The sequence below is a fragment of the Colias eurytheme genome, chromosome 10, assembly GCF_061535395.1.
Source record: "Colias eurytheme isolate Ceu_HAF_F1 chromosome 10, ilColEury1 Martin Lab GWU primary, whole genome shotgun sequence".
Taxonomy (NCBI): Eukaryota; Metazoa; Arthropoda; class Insecta; order Lepidoptera; family Pieridae; genus Colias; species Colias eurytheme.
In genome coordinates, this window is record NC_142989.1 from 6,920,056 (window position 1) to 6,942,676 (window position 22,621).

The 22,621-nt window shown below is 35.0% G+C and overlaps 1 protein-coding gene across 2 annotated transcripts in view; it reads right to left on the bottom strand.

Annotated features, from left to right (window-relative positions):
* The window catches only part of fwd (phosphatidylinositol 4-kinase beta fwd), a 44,838-nt gene that overhangs the window by 3,597 nt on the left and 18,620 nt on the right, over positions 1–22,621 (bottom strand). The window contains exons 1-9 of one of the 2 annotated variants that reach the window (XM_090106624.1): positions 11,699–12,046; positions 10,711–11,614; positions 7,065–7,265; positions 5,401–5,673; positions 4,221–4,400; positions 3,533–3,766; positions 1,661–1,839; positions 603–714; positions 151–292 (exon numbers count right to left, since the gene is read on the bottom strand). In XM_090106624.1, the coding sequence (XP_089962750.1) occupies positions 151–292; positions 603–714; positions 1,661–1,839; positions 3,533–3,766; positions 4,221–4,400; positions 5,401–5,673; positions 7,065–7,265; positions 10,711–11,614; positions 11,699–11,775 (2,302 nt within the window). In that variant the 5' untranslated portion in view covers positions 11,776–12,046. Of the gene's footprint in view, positions 1–150; positions 293–602; positions 715–1,660; positions 1,840–3,532; positions 3,767–4,220; positions 4,401–5,400; positions 5,674–7,064; positions 7,266–10,710; positions 11,615–11,698; positions 12,047–22,621 lie in introns of those variants that run through there. The other variant, XM_090106623.1, reaches the window with a different exon arrangement.

The following is a 22,621-nucleotide window of genomic DNA, read 5'->3' on the forward strand; positions in this document are numbered from 1 at the left end:
CATGTAATATGCGAAAAACACTATCAAAGAAACCATGATAATGATGAAATGAGCTAGTAACTTAGAAGACAACAAACATACACTAAAAATATCGATAAAATGAAATTCAAAATACTTCAATATGAATATAGATGCACAAAAACTCCATACCCATTCGCATAGTATCAACGAGATGCAGTATCTGGTCGCAGTGTTTGCGCGCCGCGATCAGACCGCGCAGTATGAGTATCTTGAAGTACGCGAACATGTCTGAATTCTCGCCGTCCATCACTTCGACGAATTCGTTTGTTAACTGTAGGTATAGATATTTATTAATATATTGGAAAAATATTAATTATAGTGAAGTTTTATATTTAGGTGAGGCATTGAATTAGGTTGGTAAATTTAAGCTTATTCATCCAGTCAAAATACAGTCTACAGTTAAAAGGATTGGTATACTAAAGGGACACCCCGAATTATCAAAATTTCATGTTTCACTTTAAAATTACCGAAAAAATTGACGTAATAGTAGAATATTTAAATAAAGAATCATTTATTTGGGATGTAATCATTATTACATAGCAAAATGTTCGTCTAACGTTTTTGAGTGTCGCAAACATTACCTTGAACGGTGAACTCTCGAATCCCAAGTTCTTCGGTGATATCGAAAATATAAATCCAAAATCGATGTGGATGATGTGTCCCGCGCTGTCTAATAAAATGTTGCCATTATGCCTGAAATTAAGAAATTTGTATTATAATGTGTTAATTATTTTATATTGTTTATCTATTTCATATTATATGCAGAAACGAAATTAGTCCATAGTTTTGCAGTGGTTACAACTTACAACGTGCGTAGAGATTGTCTAATCTAAAAATGAACGCCCCTCCACTAAACTTAATTGTTTCAATGTGTGAGGACAAATAATTATTGAACCACTTTATATGTGTGCGCGCGGCGATTCTACTGCAAACTTTGACTGTCTCGCGCACTGATTTGTCAACTAATCGGGCGATCAGTTCAGTTGCCTAGCATTGTATGGCGGGGAGAGCGCGCTATGTACGGAATGACACGTCCGTTCTGTCGTGCATCGCGTCATTTATGCACTAGTTGGCCAACTGGTCCTGTCGTTCGGGCATGGACGGGACTGGAGGACTGAACGACCAATGAGGCAGACCAATTTGTGTGTATTGCGTCTATACACGTACTTTGAATGTGAGCGTAAACACAGTGGAGGGGCGTTCATTTTTAGATTAGACAATCTCTACATGGTTAAGCGTTAAGCCGCCGGCTACAAGTATCAAATATATAGGAAAGAAACTAAAACTGTGATCTGTAACTTACAATTCAACATATTATTTTTTGATAGATCTATCAATGTGAAAGCGTTAAATTATGAAATAAATATTTGATATGATCAGTTTGGTTGGGTTCGATTTATTACAACCGAAGGTTAAAAATCACAACTTAAGGAACCCCGCGAAGCGGGGCTCTCTCGGCATAATGAGTAACTATGATATACTCGCATTATAGTTGTGACAGGCGTGTAATTGCAAGGAAACGTTACGGATTAATCTTAATTTTTTTTTTTTCAATTTTTCAACCGTTTATAATCTCGCGAGTTAGCTTATAATCTGACGGTTTTTCAACTTAACGGCGACATAAACATAATGCACGCACCTGTCCTTCAGCTGCAGCAGGTAGCTGGTGAGCGCGTAGGCGGCGGCCGAGTGCACGAAGTTGCGCTGCGCGCGCAGGAAGCCCTCGCTCGTGGCCGGCCCGTGCTCCAGCTCCAGCCACGCGCGGAGAGACTTGCCCGACTGCTTCTTGATTTGGTGGAGCGACACTGAGTTCAGCACCTGTGTGGATAATGAAATATGATTAAGAAATTTATTGTAAAAAAAATTGGTTGTTTGTAAAGTAGGTTTACGATCGAGATGTTTACGTGATAACGTATTATTGGTGGCAGTGCTCGAGATGAGACGGGAGATCGGTCCGTCTCTCTCTCGTTATACCTGCGATCGCGCTCGTGAGGTTTTGGTGTGACACAAGTTTCTGAACATGTCACCCGACTAAAACGATTTTAAAAACGTTATCACGTTAAAAGGGTAAATTTAAATCTATAATAAATACGAAGATCTGTTCTGAATCGATTCGATCGTATGGTAACATGGGAACCATGTCATTAATTTTAATGACAAGAAAAAGTGAATTCAATATAAAAAAGAAAGTTTAAAAACTAAAACTACTATAACACGATCTAAAAGCAACGAAAAAATGGCGTAAATAATATCCGCTAAACAAGAGCGTTACACTAACAACAAAATGAATTCTTGTTTGTAAATTATTAACAACCTTCACATGACCCTCAAAGTTATATCTGTATTACTTATAAATAAACCTGTTTTAAAACAATAAAAGCACATTGGTAACATAACGATAGACAGCCCCATTTGAATATGAATTTAACCCACACGGGACCAAAGCTAACAACTTTCTACGCATTAAAATAATTAATAATATATCGCATATTATGACCTCATAAGGGCGGAGTGCTGTCAACCTTCATACACTTATATTATGTAATAAATAAACAATAGTATACTAGGTCACCAATTGTATAAGCCCCTTGCTATGTAGCTATAAGAAATAACAAAGGACAATCAGATATGATCTTGTGGGAATAAAGTGAGCAGATTAAGTAGATATTAACTCACATATTACATATTATATGTAAGTGTATGTATAACTATTTATTATAATTATTATCGTATTTATGTATTTATATATTTCATTATTTTTATGTATTTTATATTACTATTAGTAAGTAGTTAGCTTTGTATATGTTTATTTTGTACATTTTTCAATGTGTTAGTATTGCCTTATTTTTGCTCACCCACATCATATTGTTAAATTTCCTCTGATTGTTGGGTTGCCTGGTAGATATCGCTACCTAGCGATAAGGCCGCCCTTTGCTGTTTCTGTAGTATTGTCTTTGTTATATGTATTTATGTATTTTCAATGCAATAAAGTATAATAAATAAATAAATAAATATTACATATTATTATTTTTTACTTTTAATAGTAGAAAACAATATTCTGAATCACTATCATGTTAATTTAATAATCCCACGACTCTATCGAACATCTCCAGCCACTGCTATATAAGACAATTCACGTTGCCCCTAGCAACGCAAACCCTAGCTTATATACCTATATCACACCGGCTGTATGAGACCGGACTCTCCCTTCCCTTATATTTTTAACCTACTTCAAACAAAGGAGGAGGTTATCAATTCGGCCGGTATATTTTTGAAGTGAAAACTTCTTTAGCGGCGTTGGGTATAAAATCTTAAACTCGCGTCAGGACACGTGGCCTGATCGAAAAAGCGTAAGACGGATTTTTTTTTAGCCCTTATATTCCATGCGTAAGACGGATACCATTCCAAAATATCAAACATGCTGAACGTTAATAATCAAGTTTTCACTTCTGCCGGCACTCCCGGAGTGCAACCCGTCTTTTTTTTTATCCAGTATACAAGAACAACTCACCGGCTGTATCAGCCCGGACTCTTTATCCAGGCATATAATCTCGTACGGTCTCAAGGCTAGCGGCACGCGTTCCAGCTCCCACACGGCTTGCAACCGCCTCAATAACTGCGCAGCTAACATCTCTTGGCGCAGATCATCTCCGACTTTCACTATACAGCCGAGTAATCGCCATCCAGCTAGACAGCCGTATGGGGATGTTGCGCGCATGCGTGATAGCTTGGTCTCCCACGACTCCTGTGGTGATAATGCAAACATATAATGAATTACAGTACTTTAAGAGGTTTTTTGTTTATGAACAAAGTGTATTGAATATTAAACGTACACAAGCACGCATGGTAACGTACACGCACACGTATAGACGAGCTCCAATATAAGATTCAAGCTAATTAATATAGCCAAATTCCAATAGGCAAATTTGAATAATAATACCATCGCATTTTGTGTGAAATTTAAAATCAATGTAAAATTGTACAAGATATCCCCATATTATGAATTTTTCATATTAAAAAAAATGGATTGTAAATCCGACTTTAATGCATCGGAATAAGGTTGAAAGTATTTTTGCGTATATTGACAATCTTGCACTGAATGTCACTACACTACACTGCACAGCGACTCGCGCGACCCGCACGACGACGCCGACTACACCGACTGTACCGACTGGACTTATATCCCACTGCAACTGTACCTTGAGCGCGACCGCGGACGGGTCGTGCGGGTCGTGGCGGAACGCGTTGGCGGGCGGCGCGGCGGTCGCGTCCACCAGCCGCCGCCGCACCTCGCCCGCGCCCACCGCCAGCGACTCGCGCGACCCGCACGACGACGCCGACTGCACCGACTGCACGGATTGCACGGATTGTACGGACAGCTGGAGGAGAAATATATAATAAAAACAATTAAGAACAATTGAGAATCACGTCCTTTTTTGTATTGACATAAATTACAAAATAAGTGGTAGAGATACTGTTTGTGCCGACTACCGATTGAATAGATTGTACAGAGAGCTGGAGAACGATAATCAAAAAAATTAAGAACAATTGAGAATCACATCCTTTTTTGATTTGGTTAAACATAAATTTCAAAATAAGTGGTAGAGATACTGTTTATACCGACTACCGATTGAATAGATTGTACGGAGAGCTAGAGAACGATAATCAAAAAAATTAAGAACAATTGAGAATCACGTCCTTTTTTGATTTGATTAAACCGAAAATTACAAAATAAGGGGTAGAGATACTGTTTGTACCGAATTTGCATGGAGTATACTGAGAGCTGGAGAAAAAAAAAACCGATAACTCGAGAAAGCAAATATATTTTAATGGAAAATACAACCAAAACAAAACTTACAGGTATATCATAGTAGTGTTATAGCAGTATTGTACAATTATATATAATTATATAATATGTATTTAAAATACTAACATAAAACCTAAATATGAAAACGCGTAATAAGCGTTTACCATAAATCTTTGTCTAAACATTAGTTCGTTTTCTTCAGGTAAGAAAAATATAAACAACATGTAGTGTATTCGTTAAATGAAAGTAATAATACAATAAAGATAATGACGATAAGATTAAAGAGAATTTAACGTAAATTATATAATAAAGTGAAAATCGTAATCTTTCTAGGAAAAATTCATCATGTCAACGTAAATGTTATGCATATAACGTGAAAGTTACTCGCATATTTATTTACAATGTAAATAAATACAAGATGCCAACGACAATACAATATGTAAACGACTCTTTTAGACTCGATTTTGACCCTCTTTATTCAAACTTTTTACACTTATCAAGGATTGATGCCACTGCAATAATTTAATGAGATTAGGCGAATTTTTTAACTATATTAATTATAACACGCTTACCTGCGACACGCAATCCGGAGCCGGGCACGCCCTGGGCGGGCACGCTTGGAAGCAGGCGTCCTCATCATCGTGGCTCCAACAGTCACTATTATCCACGTCATCCATAGCCGAATACATTGAGAGACTTGGCCATTCCGGCACTAGGTTCTCTTCGCTTTTTGTATGGCGAATCGGGGGTGAGTGCGGGGCGGGAGGCGCGGGGGGTAACAGGCGAGGGGGGAGCGGCTCGTGGCCTTCCGTTTCGAGCACTTCCACGTAGATAATGTAGGGCGCCTGTAAGATAAAGGAAGATGTTAAAACTGTTGTGTTTTTATGAAGTGTGTTGTAGAAGAGTAGTTTTGGACCCAGAGATAAAGCGGAAATCCAGTAACTATTCGGTATCCGACACGTCCGGCGGCCTTAACACTATCCAACCGAATTAACAACTATTAGGCCAGGTAACTATCCGTTCGAACTCTACGGACACAAACAAACAAAACTAACAGACACTTAAATATGTATATGTGAAATAGTTTTACAATTTACAATACACAGATGGTGCATTAATAAAACAATTAATATTAAGTAAAAATGTAATTAACATTTGGTAGATATAAACGATATATAAACATGTTGATCATCGGAGGAAACAACAGGATACATTCTTTTTATAGTAGCAACCGTGAGAGTGTTCATCTCAGATTGACTAAAATAATATAAGGTCGTTAAATTTGGCCTTCCAACGTAATTTTATTGAACACAAGCATTGGACCTTACTATCCATACATGTGTTTATTACTATAAAATATTTATCTTCTGATTGATTTCCTAGACATAAACAATAAATATTTGAATATTATTTCATGTTATTTTTGCTAATTACAAAAACATTGGAGTGATACAGTTATAACATATTTCCTGAACTTAATGTCAAGTTAATTTCAATTTAATAGTCTTGACTTTCAGGTTCAATTAAGTAACACATGGTAACACTCAACCTTGCACTCTGTATATTCTTACGAATTTACGTTTGCAATATTTATATAAAAAAAAACTATGTACTTTAATTTTATTTTATCTTCTACAAAAACTTTGGCTATACATAGTTTTATTCTAGACAAGCTACGCTTCAGTGTACGTGGTCTAGATTTCCGCAACATAATTATTAATTACTATACTTCTACAAAAGAGGATTATAGATCATTTTAATTTTAAAAAGGCTTTGTCTGCTCATAGCAAAAAAGAAAAACCTAATTCATATTCAGATAACGAACTAAAAACGATTTCAAATGATAAATATACGTTGTTTACTTATTGTATAACAAACGCAAGCGATCTATTTCTATAGTGTTTGAGTGAATTTATCATTAAAAATTTAACTATCTCTATATGTATATAGATAACTCACAAACGCTCAAAAATTGTCCGACGCAAAACACTGCGTACGCGTGTACTCGGCAGAGTTTTTTTAATGAGTGATACTATATATAGTATATATAATAATAGACTTTGAACATAACCACCACGCAATAAGGTTCTAATTTCAATGAATGTCTTGTATCGTTCGTACACAATGAGTCTCTAGTTATGTTGTAGTACATACGTTAATGCCAGTGTTACATTTGAAACCCTTTTGTAGTTGGCACGCGTTTTCCCTAATTAGTGAAACCGATAAGATTCCTCACCTTGTCCTTGCTGTTGAGCACCGCAGCCGCATGCGGCGGTATCCTGAGTACATAATGTGGCTTCTTGTGCAGTGGGAGCCAGACCCTCGCGGGCAGGTTCAGGTCGAGGGTCACCAGCTCGGCTCGCAGCCGCCCGTTGCGTCTCTCCTTGTCGGACACGCTGGCTAGCCGGCGTCCGATGTTCGTGAGCGCTGTTAGGAACTGAAATGGGGAGATATTTTTATTAATTTTGGATTTTTTATAGGTTTATTAATGTTACTTTATAAGAAAGGATTCAGTTTACCTATTACATGGACAGCTGCACTGTACATTAAAGATTTATAAAATGGTTATCTATTATGCTTTTGCAATATCAATTGATGAAATTATCTCATGAATACATGCATATTGAGCTAAAATATTTATATAACAAAAACAATCTAATATAAACGGTACAGATCTACATCTCTTTGGTGTTAATTACGAAATGTGAATAATGAGTTATCTAATCGTTTTGCATGTAAAATCACGATTACCAGAGACGTCTATTTTTAATTCGACGAATAATAAATTAATAACCTAATGCTGTAGCAGAACTGATTGCACCTAAATAAAAACCGCTCAAACACTTAGGAAAATCCCAAAAATAAACAACATCATTCGGATATTCTTCACAATAACAGCATCAAAGAGAAATGAACGCTCGTATGACGTAACGTTACGATTTGAGGTATGATTCTGTCGAATGATCTCAACAATCGAGAAAAGTATCGCTTTCGTGGGAAAATGGAAAGCGTGGGCTCTTAGCTCTTAGCTGATACATTTAAAAAGTTGCTGAAACTAATTTTATAGGAGCTATATATAAATTGTTTGTCATTGCGTTCCTTGTTTATACACGTGATACGATGAAGTCGATGATTCTGCATCTCTTTGAGTCCAAGCATAAAATGAATCACTTTCAGGAAAAGATCTTTTACATTTACAGATGTTTTGATTTTGATATTAGGTACAATTTGGAACATAATATGTAATCCTCTTATCTTATAAAAGTTATTTAATCAATCCTATTTCTGTCAATTTTATCTGTTTACTGGTGGTATAATAGACTAGAGGCCCGTGTTGAAAAAATTATGGGTCATTTGACCCACCAGGTGACCTATCCACAGATGCCGTACAAAATCAAATGACCAAATTTACCCCGGCAACTGTCGAAAAATAAAAATAAATTCCGACTTTGTGGACCACCATTTTTGTACGGCATCTTTTGTCATACTATTTCTATACTGCTTTTAAGCCATTATTCCGCAACGCCGTACAGAAATCATCGAGACAAGGGGAGAAAATCTCTACCTGAACCTTCGAATTCTCATCTGCACTCAGGTGGACAGCTTACGAGTGACGTCATAGTGCTGAATCTTATTATTTTATGCTCTTATATCATTCTAGATAGGTCAGTCAGGTGGTGGGTCAAATGACCCATAATTTTTTCAACATGGGCCTGTGGTCTATAAACTATTTACCAACTTTGCAATGCATATTATGATAACGATTATGAAGAGTAACGCTATTTATACACTAGCTGGCCCCCGCGAAAATAACATAGCCGACTGAAACTCCTACCAAAATCGTTTCCCTGCATAACATACCAAACAGAAACAGAGACTTCAATTCAATTTTGTTATGTACACAAATCAATCTACAATCAATAACAATTTGTGCTCATTAATTACGTCACAGACTTGAACGATCTGATATGATAAGCAAGCCTCAAGGTAAACACTACCCGTTGTTACGTAGGACAGAATACAGATACTGCTAGTAAGATTTTTTCTTTTTGCTGCTTACAATTAGTAAACACGACGAAGCCATTAAACACCACATCAAACATTGCATATTGAATCTTGACAGTTATTAATTAACGTTTAAAATCGCTTAATGTGACATTGGATGTGCTTCGAACCTTATCATGAGGCCGAGACGAGGTATAGTTTGCAATGGCATACTCATTTTATTGTGTATTCAGTTATAATCGCGCAATTGTCATATTACATTTAATTCATTGTTTTCAATTCAATAAAAATGCCTATACAGGTAGATGTAAATGAAGTAATCTGTTTAATAAAAAAAATATAATGGACAAGTAAATGATTTTATACATAAAAGAAATTCAATCACTTTACTTATACGTAGGGCATAATAAGGGTCGCTTTAAGTAAACATCAAACAATTCTATTACCAAAAGGTCTTATCAAAGGGGGCTATTTATATGAACCCAAACAAACTAAACGCCGACCTTTCAATAGTAAGTACATTTTCGATTATCCTCAGACCGAAACACGATTCACTTGAGAAAGAATCATCATACAATGTTGTCTTCAAGGCAATGGCTGAGCCAAGTTTACATTGCATACATTTTTTGTTGACTCGTCTGTTTGTAAGTGCTATAAACGGAAAAGGTCCGCTATTCGTCATCGGGGCGGAAGAGCAAAATACGCAAAACGTCATAAAATGATAAACGTAATATCTATGTAGACATATGTAGTTTGTTTGTTAGGTTTATTTATTTGTACCTAACAAACGGATGAGGCTTACTATAATATTGAAGAAAATTTCAGAAATAACTAGGCAGAGGTCCATTATTAAAATAAACGAATATTGAAATAAAACATGTATTAATATAAAAATAAAACAAAAACTTTCGAAACTAGTGAATGGGGCAAATAGGAAGGACTCTTTAAACAAATAAAAATACTTCTTAGTACGCACTACGCGTTAAATATGCGGAATAAATATACTTAGTTAAAAATATTTTTATCCAAACTTATCAATTCATTAAAATATGTTGTAGATTATTATCTATTCTGATCCTTTAAACGATCACAATCGTCAAAGTTCTTAATTTCAATAATATTATGTGCGACCTTTTGATATAGAGATAGAGATATAATCTAATAAAACAAACTATAACCTGTAATTATCGTGACGATAATTTTACTCCATGTAAACAAAAGCCCAAATGTAATAGCGGCTATCGTATAACACCAAAAACGAAAGCTAAACCAATCGATCCTCCCTGAACAAAAGAAAATTCACATTTTCAGGGTTTACCCAGACAAAGTAAAAGGGAAATTACAATATTGATTTATTCGTCCTACGCGAAGTGACCTCAATTTGCGTTATAGTTTTTTGGCTGATAACGAATGATGCAATTAACTATATTAAAAATTGTTTAACTATAATAATCCATTGCCATCAAGAACGTATTCCGTTTTATAATCGTTAAATGTGACCTAAATTATTTAAATATTTTTTTCTAACATAACTAATATGTATTTATTATCTTTACTATTTATCTGTACTGAATTATTTTTAATTATTTATAAATGGAGTAAATAGAAGTTTATTTAACAGTGAACCCTTTCTTGTAAGATCGGGTAATTGTCAGTTTCCAACATTATCATTATCAGGACAAAATGTACGTGATATAATCTTATTTAAATAACAGATAAAGACATTATATTCATATGATAATTCTCCGATTTCGAATAGCTTTTCGCATCATATTGAATAATTTAAACTTATTCTCGTGTAAATTTGAGCGTAATGAAATTTAATTGGCTTACGTAACAAGGTTTAAGATTAAAAAATGTAGAATGTGAATGCTCACCTGTGTTTGTGGAGCTAGCCTTGGCGCACCGCACGAGCACTGTTCACCGCACAGACATCCGCTATCGAATGCTCTTCCAGAAGCCAGGTCCCCTAAATGCCTTCCCGATGGAGTGGCAAGCCTCAACGCGGAGGCATCAGAGTGAGCTCTATGGTGCCCTCTTCTCGCCGCGGGCCTTATCTCTTCAGCGAGTATTGAATCCCTCAACTTCGTCGCTCTAGACCTTTTGGCGTCTCCGCCGAAAGCCGTCAGTAGCCACGCGAGTCGCAACGAAAAGTCAGCACTTTGTTTACACCTATGCACTAAATATGGCCGTAAAACTTCAGCGACATCACCCATCTCTATATACATTGTCGCTAATTGCGGAAGGTAAAAATCGACGTCTTCATGTGGGAATGAGAACAGTTTGTTGGCCAGGTACGTTTGTACACCTGGCTCTTTTGAATTGAAGAGGTATGAGATCGCCATGCTCATATCAAAGAGTTTACTTTCGAACAATCTCAAGAGAAAGTCTTTGTGGTTTGCAGTGTCCGTTGCAGTAATTGTTTTAGTTGTCGTATATGGGACGCACTGTGTGGTGGCTATATCCGGTGGATCCGGGGGTTTATCTGTGTCTTCTGGATTGCCAGAATCGAGGCTCTCTCGCGACCTTGCTGCGGCGGGTGTAGGTCTTTCTTCATCGTGACTGTCTGGTGGCGTGTGTATCCCGGAGTCGTCAGAGCCGGCGGGAACTTCTGGCGGGAGGGCGAGCCGTGGGGCGGGCACATCGCCCGGTATGCGGAGCGGCGCGCCCTCCGGCGACGTCGGCGTCATGTCCTCTGGTATCCTTTGGAGGACAGAATCCAGGGATCGGTTCCTCTGGTGGCCGCATCCCACTGGCGGCCCGTTCGCACCCGTCACATGTCTACGAACAAAAAATATACATATAAGTAAACTACCTTTATTTTATCTTAAACTATATAGAGTCAGAGAGCTAGCTTTATTATACCTATATTTGTCGTCGAACGACTTATAGAAAGGGTCCTCATAATGACGTATTCCAACAACAATAATCTTTTTAACCATTTGTAATTATTTTTTTATCATTCGTGAAACAGCACTGTTATCATTTATCACATTCAAATCACGCACAATACTATAAGTTGAATAAGGACGCACTTTTGACACTAACGCGCGCCATATGTTTATAGCGTAACCGTGTAAATAAAACTGACGAACATAATAACACAGACGCGTCCGCTTCGAACGCGAGCGCACAGCAAACTGTTTTACGCAACAAAACAGGCACGCCGCGCCGCATACCGAAGAAGAAGGATCACCTCGATTACACTACATGTACATGACCGCGTCTAAACAATTTCTGTAGCCAAACTGAAGCAGTAAACAAAGATTTCCCCAACACACTTCACGGCACTGAGCACATATATTTCCACAGCTGAAGAAACTGACGTACGCCTTTTAAAATGAGACATTTGTGCAAATAGACGAAATAGCCTTTGCCAGGCTTGCTCAATTCGAGCGCGCGTTAATTTGTTAACCATATCACGTAGAGCTGTGTATTTTATCTCAGCTGACGCCGTTAGTATGCATGCACGGGTTAGGATTTCATACCAAAAACATATAAGGGCAACACGAGGTGTATTAGTTATTACTAATTAGTATTCATTGACAGATTTTGCAAATCGATCCATAGACGGATTGTGGTACATTTTTTTAGTTGGGGAATATTTAAATGCAATGTACTGTTAATCGTGCTTATAAATCCACCAGGGCTCTCAAGTTGTGTCTGATGCCAGACATTGTTTACGGCTACCAACGGAGACGTCGTCATGACATAAGATTAAAGAAAGCATACAAACACGTCGGAGAAAGCGGCCAACGACCTCAAATAATTTTAACACCACTCGAGTGCGCAATCAAAAGATCAATCTGTATGTATATGTTTTAAGCCGCGATAGATTATAAACATAAATTATATCTAGGGGAAGTATTTAGGGACGATTGACGAGTGAACATTCCTCAGAAACCGAAGTGGTCATATATTTGGTTCATTTATTTTTAGAGTTTTATCGAGACTGGAGCACATGTTCCCCCTCGAACAGATGTGCTGATGACGAACTAACGATAATCAACAGAGCAATTTCAATAGGAGGGAAGTATAATGCTAAGTGAATTAAACCAATAAGTACGTCAATTTGTTTAACCCAATATTTAAAGAATAATACGTAGCAAAGAATATTTTTGAAAACGATACAGTGTACCTTATTAATATTATGTACTTAACCAATTTTAATGCCTCGTATTAACTTCCACATATAAGTGGATATTTTTGCAACTATATTTATAAGTTTCGCAAGTATCGTTTCGCATGACATCCTGTTTTAGCAAAGTAATGGTAAACTCATTAAAACAAACCGAATGACTAAATATAACCTGCAATGCGCAAATAATCGCCGTCTTAATTACCACTCCTATCGCGTTTTTCGTGATAACTGCAAATTATTTCAAATCTCTGAGAAATAGCAACAATTAAATCCATGAAATGCTGTGGCCAAAAGGCAAATGAATATTATGTTGTTCCATAAAACAATTATTGTGTTTATTATATCCGGAATCAAGACAATGTATGTAGTTGTTATTATGAACACATGACTAGAGCATGTGCTATTATTATAAAGTTAACAATATCAACATGCAGTGCACAACTGGTCAACTGAACACTCGGCAATTTGACCTGTGTGGATATAAAACTATAATACTCAGTACACATACACCGGGCACCTCCTAAGAATCAGCAACGATTCGAACCAAACAATAAACCTCGCGTGTCCGACTGTAATTCATTTACCAAACTCCAATTACACATAAACAAGTGACTAGTTCCAGCGAGCCGGTCGTCTGGAAAAGCGAGGACGCAACGAAAAATATTTACAATTCCAAATGTTTTGACGGCCCAATTTGAACGTGATTAAATAATAAGTCAAAAAAACTACAGACACGCTTAATAGATTCTGCCATGGTTATCAGTTCTTCGTTAAAAGGTAATATTAGTAAGGCCGTTAAATTAGTAATAAGTAAAATGACGATTCAGATTTCTCTTCCTATCATACGCTCTGATTAAATTATTGGACATTACAAAACATAAAAAAACTCTGATCATCAAGTATTCAAACTATGGAATGTCTTTCGCCAAAAATATATAAGGTATAACAATTTTTTTTCACCATACACAAACACCAATTCAGCACATCAGATGTTATTCAGAGAATTAGCACTTAACCCCAACGGGCGGTATATTGATTTCAATTTGTATGTTTACACACGTTCAACACAACAACTTCGAATGCGGGTAAATAATGGTTAATTGATCTGTTTCAATGATAGAAATATGAGAATACATGTCATGTGTACTTGGCAGTTTATCAATCAGACCTATGTTCAATAAAGAACATAGGTATCGTTCACAACAAAGCAATATGTGCATTATAAGTCGTACATTGTTCTGATTTATAACAATGTATAGTGCAAGTACATTATGTGTGTATATATAATGTATTTACCAATGTTTGTATACTTGAAGCATAGCATAAGCAATTAATTTTCGTCAAAGCAGCTGATTATGTTGAATAAACCGGTCTGAAATAACCACGCACCGAGTGCGTGCTCATAATGTTAATGTAAATCTCCGCCCATAAGTGCAATACATCAAGTTTAAGGCAAAAAATTGCCTCATTAGAGCTATAAACTGCCAGCAGCAGAAGGCTTTTTATGGATAATTTAAAATTAGTGCCGCAGCAAAAATCCAAAGTCACAATCGGATTTTCTTGATAAAAAATCTAACAAGTTCGAGTGTCCAATTTACGAAAACGTTTTCGTAATTTATGTAAAAACCTTAATATGATCTCATGAGAGATCAGCGCTACAGTCACTACGATACTTATGTTTCTGTCCATATTTTGGAGTAGGTATATTTCAATAGATATTTAACAATGCTGGTAGACGTAGACTCACATACCCAATTCAGCGTATGAACGACGTCAATAATAATTAAAACAATGGATGTTTGATTGAATTGAACATTATTGTTATAGCTTTCCACGTGTCGAAGAAAAACATAGACCGGCTGTTTCTCATACATTAGAAATGTATTTTAAGGTGAAAGTGGAGCATGTTTTCAGGTCTTAGAAAAGTCACAATAAGTAAAATATGCTAAGAAACAAACAGTAAAGTTCGGACTGTATTGTTTCCACACTAAAAACTTATATGCCATATCTTTGGAATACATTCTAATATAGAGGAGTGACTCCATATTTATGTAGTACTTGTATACAAACTTTTCTCGATATTTTTATCTTTTCTTATATATCGTGTTCCTAGGATCATGTCTTACAAACTGTAAGTAGCGAAAGTCAATCGAGTGAGTACTTACTGAGTACAGAGACCCTGCCACTTACACCGTGTATGGCGATGATATGGTAGTTTCTTGTGTCGTGCAATTTCTCTTTAGAAATATACACTTGATATGTTTATTACTTTTACTCGTGAATGAAAACTGACTAATGTTGTAGAATTTGAAAGGAAAAGCGTTTTGAGAGGCTAGATACAACAAAGGAGAGCAGAGTTATCGAGCATGAAATTCGGTAATTATTAAGATTGGAATTTATATACAATTAAAAAAATATAAATTCTTTATTTAATTACTGAGGTAGTACACCATTGATTTTCAATACAATATTCACGAAGTTTCATACCTCCCACGTAAAGTCAACGTCTGCTATGTCAAGAGTCCAAGACCAAGTTTGATGAACCAAGTCAGACGAATTGGGATGGAATCGTGAATATTTAACTAATATAATTATCATCTAATCAATACATAACGGTCATGCTTGGTAAATTATAACTGAATTAGTACAATGTTCAATATACATATAGCGTTCGTCTCTTGTAGCCAAATTCAAATCAAAACAATTAGTAAAAACCCACAATGCAATCATAGACATTGCTACCTATTCGCTATACATCGGGATAACAGTGTATACTACCTACGCTCAAAACACGAAGTGACCCTGCCTTATTTTAGCAGCACCAAGCAGTTAAAACCATGAAAGCGGAACAAACTGGCTTTCACGTCAACATTTCGGGGTATGAAAAACTCCACATACCTTAGCAATATTTCTAGGCATCCAACTGGTCAATAGCGTATGAAAAACTTCTATTCCCACTGGAACATTAAGTTTCGCCTTTCCCAGCCGTGTCAAAGGAGTCCGTAACAGTCCATACAGGAAGTTGTTATGAACGTCGAGTAAAAAGCCTTTAAACCTCTTCCGCGATAGGCTTCACGTACTTATATATTCGTGCTTTGCTTTTAAATTATTTTCCTCCACTTGACAATAATAATTACACGTATAATTATACATTTGGATGGACGTACGTACATAATGGAACGTGATTTTTATTTTTGAAAATTGCTCTTTTTATGTGCATTCAAAAATACCACATGACAATGGCTTTAAATTGATAGGATTCTTTCATAATTTTAATTAATTCGTATAAAAAAACAATCTTCTATTTAGGTACCTGTACTACATATTCAAATTTTGTTTACATTTTAGGAATTAACTTTGAAATGGAACAATTTGTAAACTATACAAGAAGGTATACAACTGGTTATACTGGTAACATATTGTTATTAACCTGATCATATTGTATGTATACCTATTTGATTGTTTTATTCACATTTGAAATTTTTTGCCAAAACACGAAAGCCAATGATCATCTTTGAATGATGTACCTCGTAAATATATTGCTTTTATTTCCTTCTACCTTCAACCTATATACTATATTCAAAATATTCACGTACCTACCTTTTTATCCTTATACTTATATTCCAATATTATAGAGAAGCATCTCATTTATCATTAATTTTACCACGGGTAGTTTAAATGATGAATACCTATTGAAATATTCATTATATGTTTATTTTTCACCAGGAAAAAGGTTAAGTTTCCTTCGATGTGAATGATTCACAAAGCAAAAAATCCAGTACTTAACTGATCTCAATTTATTCAAATTACGGATATTAAAACACTACTGTAACGTGTATAAGGTGACCAGTATATAATTGGCATCACACCAACAAAAACATTTAGAAATACAATATTACACTAAGAAGTTTAAATTATATTTCATTTGGTATTTACTAACATAATCCTCCGATCAATAACTTTAGAATGTAACTAAGTACTTAGTACTCAAGTATATAAGGTTATAATTAGGTACTTATCAAAAGGAAAATTTAAATCATTTGCATCTTATTTCCCTTTATTTCCAAGTTAGCTTAATTTTGAAATCGATTGTGCTCCTCTTTGAATATTTTTTTTCATGTATATGAACTAGGTACTAAAAAGTATGCAATGCATTATTTCAGAGATCATGCTAAACTTCAATACATTGAATTATGGTTGTTTTATTAGGAAAGTAAAAGCAAGCAATCTAAATCAAAAATTTGCAAACTTTATCTATTCCACTTCTAAGTTACCAAGTAGCCATGAAATGGTGTTAATATCATGCAAATAAAACAAATACCATCGCAATATAAATAGCGTTCGAATAAATTAATATGTACTTCGCTACGCTAATGCAAAGAAGATTGGCAAAGAGAATTCTAGAAGGCTTCTGGACCGTGACGTATTTGTTATGTAATTTTGTTGTTACAATGTATTTATATTCATCAATATTAAGCAAGCAGCACGTGAACGTTGGCTCAAGCATCGAACAGTTATATAATTTTACCAAATTATACAAATAGCGACCCAATGAATTAAAATATGGAGGTACCCATTTTCCCAATTATGTCAGCATTCAAAATTACGTAAATCGCTTAAAAATGAACACATATAAAACATTCAACTGTTATGATAAAAATTATGGCATAAAATAATTCTCTGTCGAAATTTGCGAGAGATTATAATTACCAAGATTGGTATCTTTGCGTAAAACATCATCTCTACTTTTGTAATATTGTTGCAAGTACAGTATTACCCAATTTAATCACGTCTAAGCTCATATAAATTATCCTACTCATTTCGGGTTCCAACCATTCGGGTGCATAAGTATTATAGAGCTGGTCTGTCTATACTCTATAGTGACTAACATATGACCAGTAAGATTTTATAACTTCTCTTTGGACGTTAAGGTGTCTCCAACACATTAGCAACAAAAAAGTATCCGTCCTCAGATAATGTATGAGAATTTAATAGAACTTTCCAGACCACTCACAACATGCATCAGACGACATCCAATGTCATTACGCTAATCCAATAACAGCGGTAGACTGCTGTGGCTGTCTTGCGTATGGCTTTAATGCTGTAGGCTTTACCTTTAGATATTGTCACAAGGCAAATATATGTCACGTTGAATCCATATACATACATATTCAAGAACTTTAATGACGTGTCTTACACTTTTATTCAGGAGCAAATACTACCGCTACCCAAGCTGCATCGTATTTTCTTAAAAGTATTATATATGATGGTAAAATCATTCTGATAGACATTCTGTGACATGTAAATTGCATGCCATAATCGGACACCGGCCCTCATTTGTTATTGCACGTCAATAATGCTTTAAATTAAAAGCCATTAAATAGTTGAACACTATAAGAAGTGGTCCAGGTGCTTGATCTTTTGAGGAACAAATAAGTGCTTATCTGTTCCTCATCTTAAATAAGAAGTTGTCCAGGTGCTTGGTCGGCCTTATCAGAACATATAAGCACTCCTGAATAGTCAGTGTCATTTTCGTTCGAGTTCAGAGCAGCTGGTAGGTAATTCCAAATCTTCACCATAAGTGGAAGTGGTGAAATAATTCTACTTCACACTAGACTTTCCTTATTACATCCCAATTCACATTTTAACTTACATTTTTTTTTTTAACTTACTGGACAAGTAAAATAAGAAACATTTGGGAGAAATTAAACTTAACAGACCCTACAGTCCTCAATTTATATTCCGTGGCTATTAAACTAATGAAATCCATTAAGAAAAATGAGGTCGTGTTTAATCTTAATCGGTTTCGGTGTTAAATTATATTGTAACTGTCAAGCTATCATTAAGGTTCACTTGTGTAGATGAAAAATCAGAAAGTTAATCCTTTCTATCAAAATTCCCATTTTTCCGATTTATACACAAACAACACTTTATTCGTTTTAGTTAATACAAAAACTGTATAACATATGAGCCAGCCATAAGAGACATACAAATCTCAATAATTTTACAAATAAGTATAATTTCTGAAGGCCCTCAAAATATGTTTTGTGTGAAATTTTATGAAGATCATTCCACTCAGTTGGACTGAGGTACCTATAGCGAATAACAAGATCATTTCATTGCACATTATAAGAGATTTTTAAATAATTGAATCAAATCCGATTATCAATCAAGGCAAGGAAACAAAGATCACGACCCAAGAGCATGACATATCCTAGACCTGTACAGCTGCTGCCCAGTAACAACAAGTTATCCGATACATAGAGCACGATTTAGACTCAACACGTAAATCAAACTACGCATTATAGTAAACATAATTGCAATGATAACTAGCGAGTACAATAGAATGTATCAACACGAGCAAAATTAAATAAATAAAAACTCAATATGTACCAAACATCCCACTAGATTCAGTATGAAATTGGCACACAGTTCCTTTATAATCTGTATAAAATATATTCGATATTTTTATCCTAGTACCTCCCGGAGCGGACAATTAGTTCAACACGTTCAATTTTACGCACTCCGTTACTAGAATTTTACCAAAATACAGTACCTACACAGTGAACGTAAATTCGTGCCTATAATTCATTTAAACATAATAAAGTTGCCATGATATTTTATCATAATAATCCATGAGTATTTTCCAGTTATTATATATTATTATACAATAGGAATATATTTACATTATAGGTAAAAATATTCCTATTGTCCACAGTAAGGATCGTGAATGGATAAATGTTTGCTAATCAGTCACGCAAAAAACAATACCGCAATTCTTGACATAGAAACAATATCCATTCTAAGAAATTGAAAAGTAATTGTATAATATAAAACCGGTGTTCATTTATAATAAGTCACAGGTAGTTGTTTCTACTATTAATAGGAACATAAATTAACTAGTTTCTATTCCGACATAATTTAGGAAATTGAACTGAACTCGTTTCTGGAAAGAAAACCTTCTTTAAATTTACCTACATTCTGTCTACAGAAGAGGTAGGAAAACTGACTCTGGAGATCTTATAGAAATAACAGTGTCTAAAAGGTCAACTTTTGGATACTAAAAGAACAAACATTATAGTGCTAAAACAGGCTTGGCTTTACACACCGCCTTGTCAGGCAAGCAGACAAAAGATAAAAGAGGCTACTGGGCTTGCCAATGTTATAGAATATAGAGCATCAGCAATGCGACAACCAAACCCACCTACATCAAGACAACACCACTTTTGCACGCCTCATAAGCGAAGCGTTGAGGTGGGTACTACTGTCACTTCGCGCAAAACATCTGATTTTTCAAACTTAAAATGTCTTTATGTATCATACATTGCACTTGTAAGATAATACATACACACACATATTAAGAAAAAACACTATTTTTAACGTTTATGATATTTTTGATGTCATTTTTGTTATTTAAACTAGTTAAAAAACAGTTTAAAAAAGTTCTGTCTTGGACGTCCGTGTGTCTGTATGTGCGGATCCTTTTTCTTGTTAACACGATAGCGACCGAAATACTTTACTAATCGAGTCTTTTTTTTCTCTTACGCTTGAGTATGCTCAGGAATAGAACCCTTTCATTTTTCAGGGTCTGATTCGATGTGGTTTAATTGTTATTAAATAAACAAAAATAATAATTAATAAATATTTATTTAAAAAAAATTATGAGGCGTGCACTTTTGGATTTTCCAAATTATTTATAATTTTAGCGTTTTGTCGACCGAATATTCCGTACTTCTTGTAAATGAATCTTAAACTCTGATTTACAGTTTATTATTCCAACAAAGCAGCTATAAATACAATGGATAATATCATTAATAAAATAACGTCAAGACGTTAAACTGGATAATAATGAAACAACTTTTTAACTGGCTGCGATTTAGACCACTTCCTATCATAGGTTTGTAAACGACCTTGTTCTAATTGCTGTTCTTACGCATTCACATCAGTTTCAATGATAAATTACCAACGAAAAAGCATGAAAATGTATTAAGTGATATATCGATACACATTCAAATTATTATTTTAGTATTAAATGTATTTCCTACCGTATAAATAGCTATGAATAATATATTTTTATTAAAAGAAGTTTACCATATATTCATTTCTATTTTGTGAAATCCTATACATAAACTAGAGTCTTATTAAATTTCAAAGTATGTTTAGCTTATAAATATATTTAAAGTTTAAGTCGTGGGCATTCAATATTATCAATGCAACGAGAACCATAATTAGATTTGCTCGCTAGTCAGATTGGATTGATTTTCCTTAGATAAAGACTAATACGTTTAGAAACGTCTTTCACACATAATCATGTCCTTTATTTGGGATAAATGTTCTTCGCGTTCTTTCATCAGTGAACTACTTCTTTCTTTACGAGTAAGTAGGTGAAGTGATTCTCATTTTTGTTAGTCTCCATCGGACAAAGAACCTATTTTCCGCATCATAACATTCTCACTTTAACTTACAAAATTGCCCATTATCAAATGCAAAATTAAATTACATCACGTATTTACACACTTGAAAACCATGTAAAGCAAGAAACACAAGTTTTCTAATTATATAAGACAGTGGCAGAATAGTTCTCATAAGATGCATGGAAATAGAATGAGCATAATTAGAACAGAATTAGAAACCATATGCTCACACATTGTTTTTATAATATGATCCGATAAACTTTGTATTTTATTCACCTATAATTGAGTATAGCGGGGAACAGGCAACAAACAAGTTATGATAAATCGATGGAGATTATCAGTTTTGCAAAAAATTAAGACATCTTTGTCTTAGTTTTGCAAAACTGGTAATAAGTACCATTTAGACTTCAGTATGAACATATTGAGAACGATAACAGAATAATTTTAAAAACATTAACTAATACAGTTTAAATAGCTGCTTATGTTATGGCCGACAAATGTCGACATTTAAGGAAATGTCGAAACTGCTTCTAAAAGTCACCTGCACCGCCTCCATATGAACATATACCGACTTTTCATATGAGTCACTAACTACTACTATATTCATTTAGAACTAATGTTTATAGCAAAAAAATAAATTAAGGGAACAACCCCTCTGAGCGTGCTCGTACATCGCTGAGAATTAACTCAACATAATTAATAATTATGATTTACCCTGTGTCGAAATGAATTTTTCACTCGTACATGCTTCAATTATTTTTATTAAAGAACTAGCTTTCCGCCCGCGGCTTCGCTCGCTTTGTCTAAAACATAATAAATTATATATTAAAACCTTCCTCTTCAATCACTCTATCTATTTAAAAAAACCGCATCAAAATCCGTTGCGTAGTTTTAAAGATTTAAGCTTACATAGAGACATAGGGACAGAGAAAGTGGCTTTGTTTTATACTATGTAGTGAAGTCCGAGATTAGCGTTAGCTACTGCCGAGACCATGTATTATAAAAGTTTCCCTTCCTCGCAATAAATGGGAAATAGCAAAATTAACGTTGAGTGGTCGTAAAAATGGTATATGAACGTAAAAATTTCCGCCGTCTCTGCTGCAGCTGCGTGATGAAAAGAAAAGTTGTATTTGAATTGAAATAAATTATGTATTTAAGTTAACACAATTTTCGATAGATCTTGGGGTCAAGTAACAGTAAAAAAATAAAAAATTTACTTTTCGCCTATAGGTA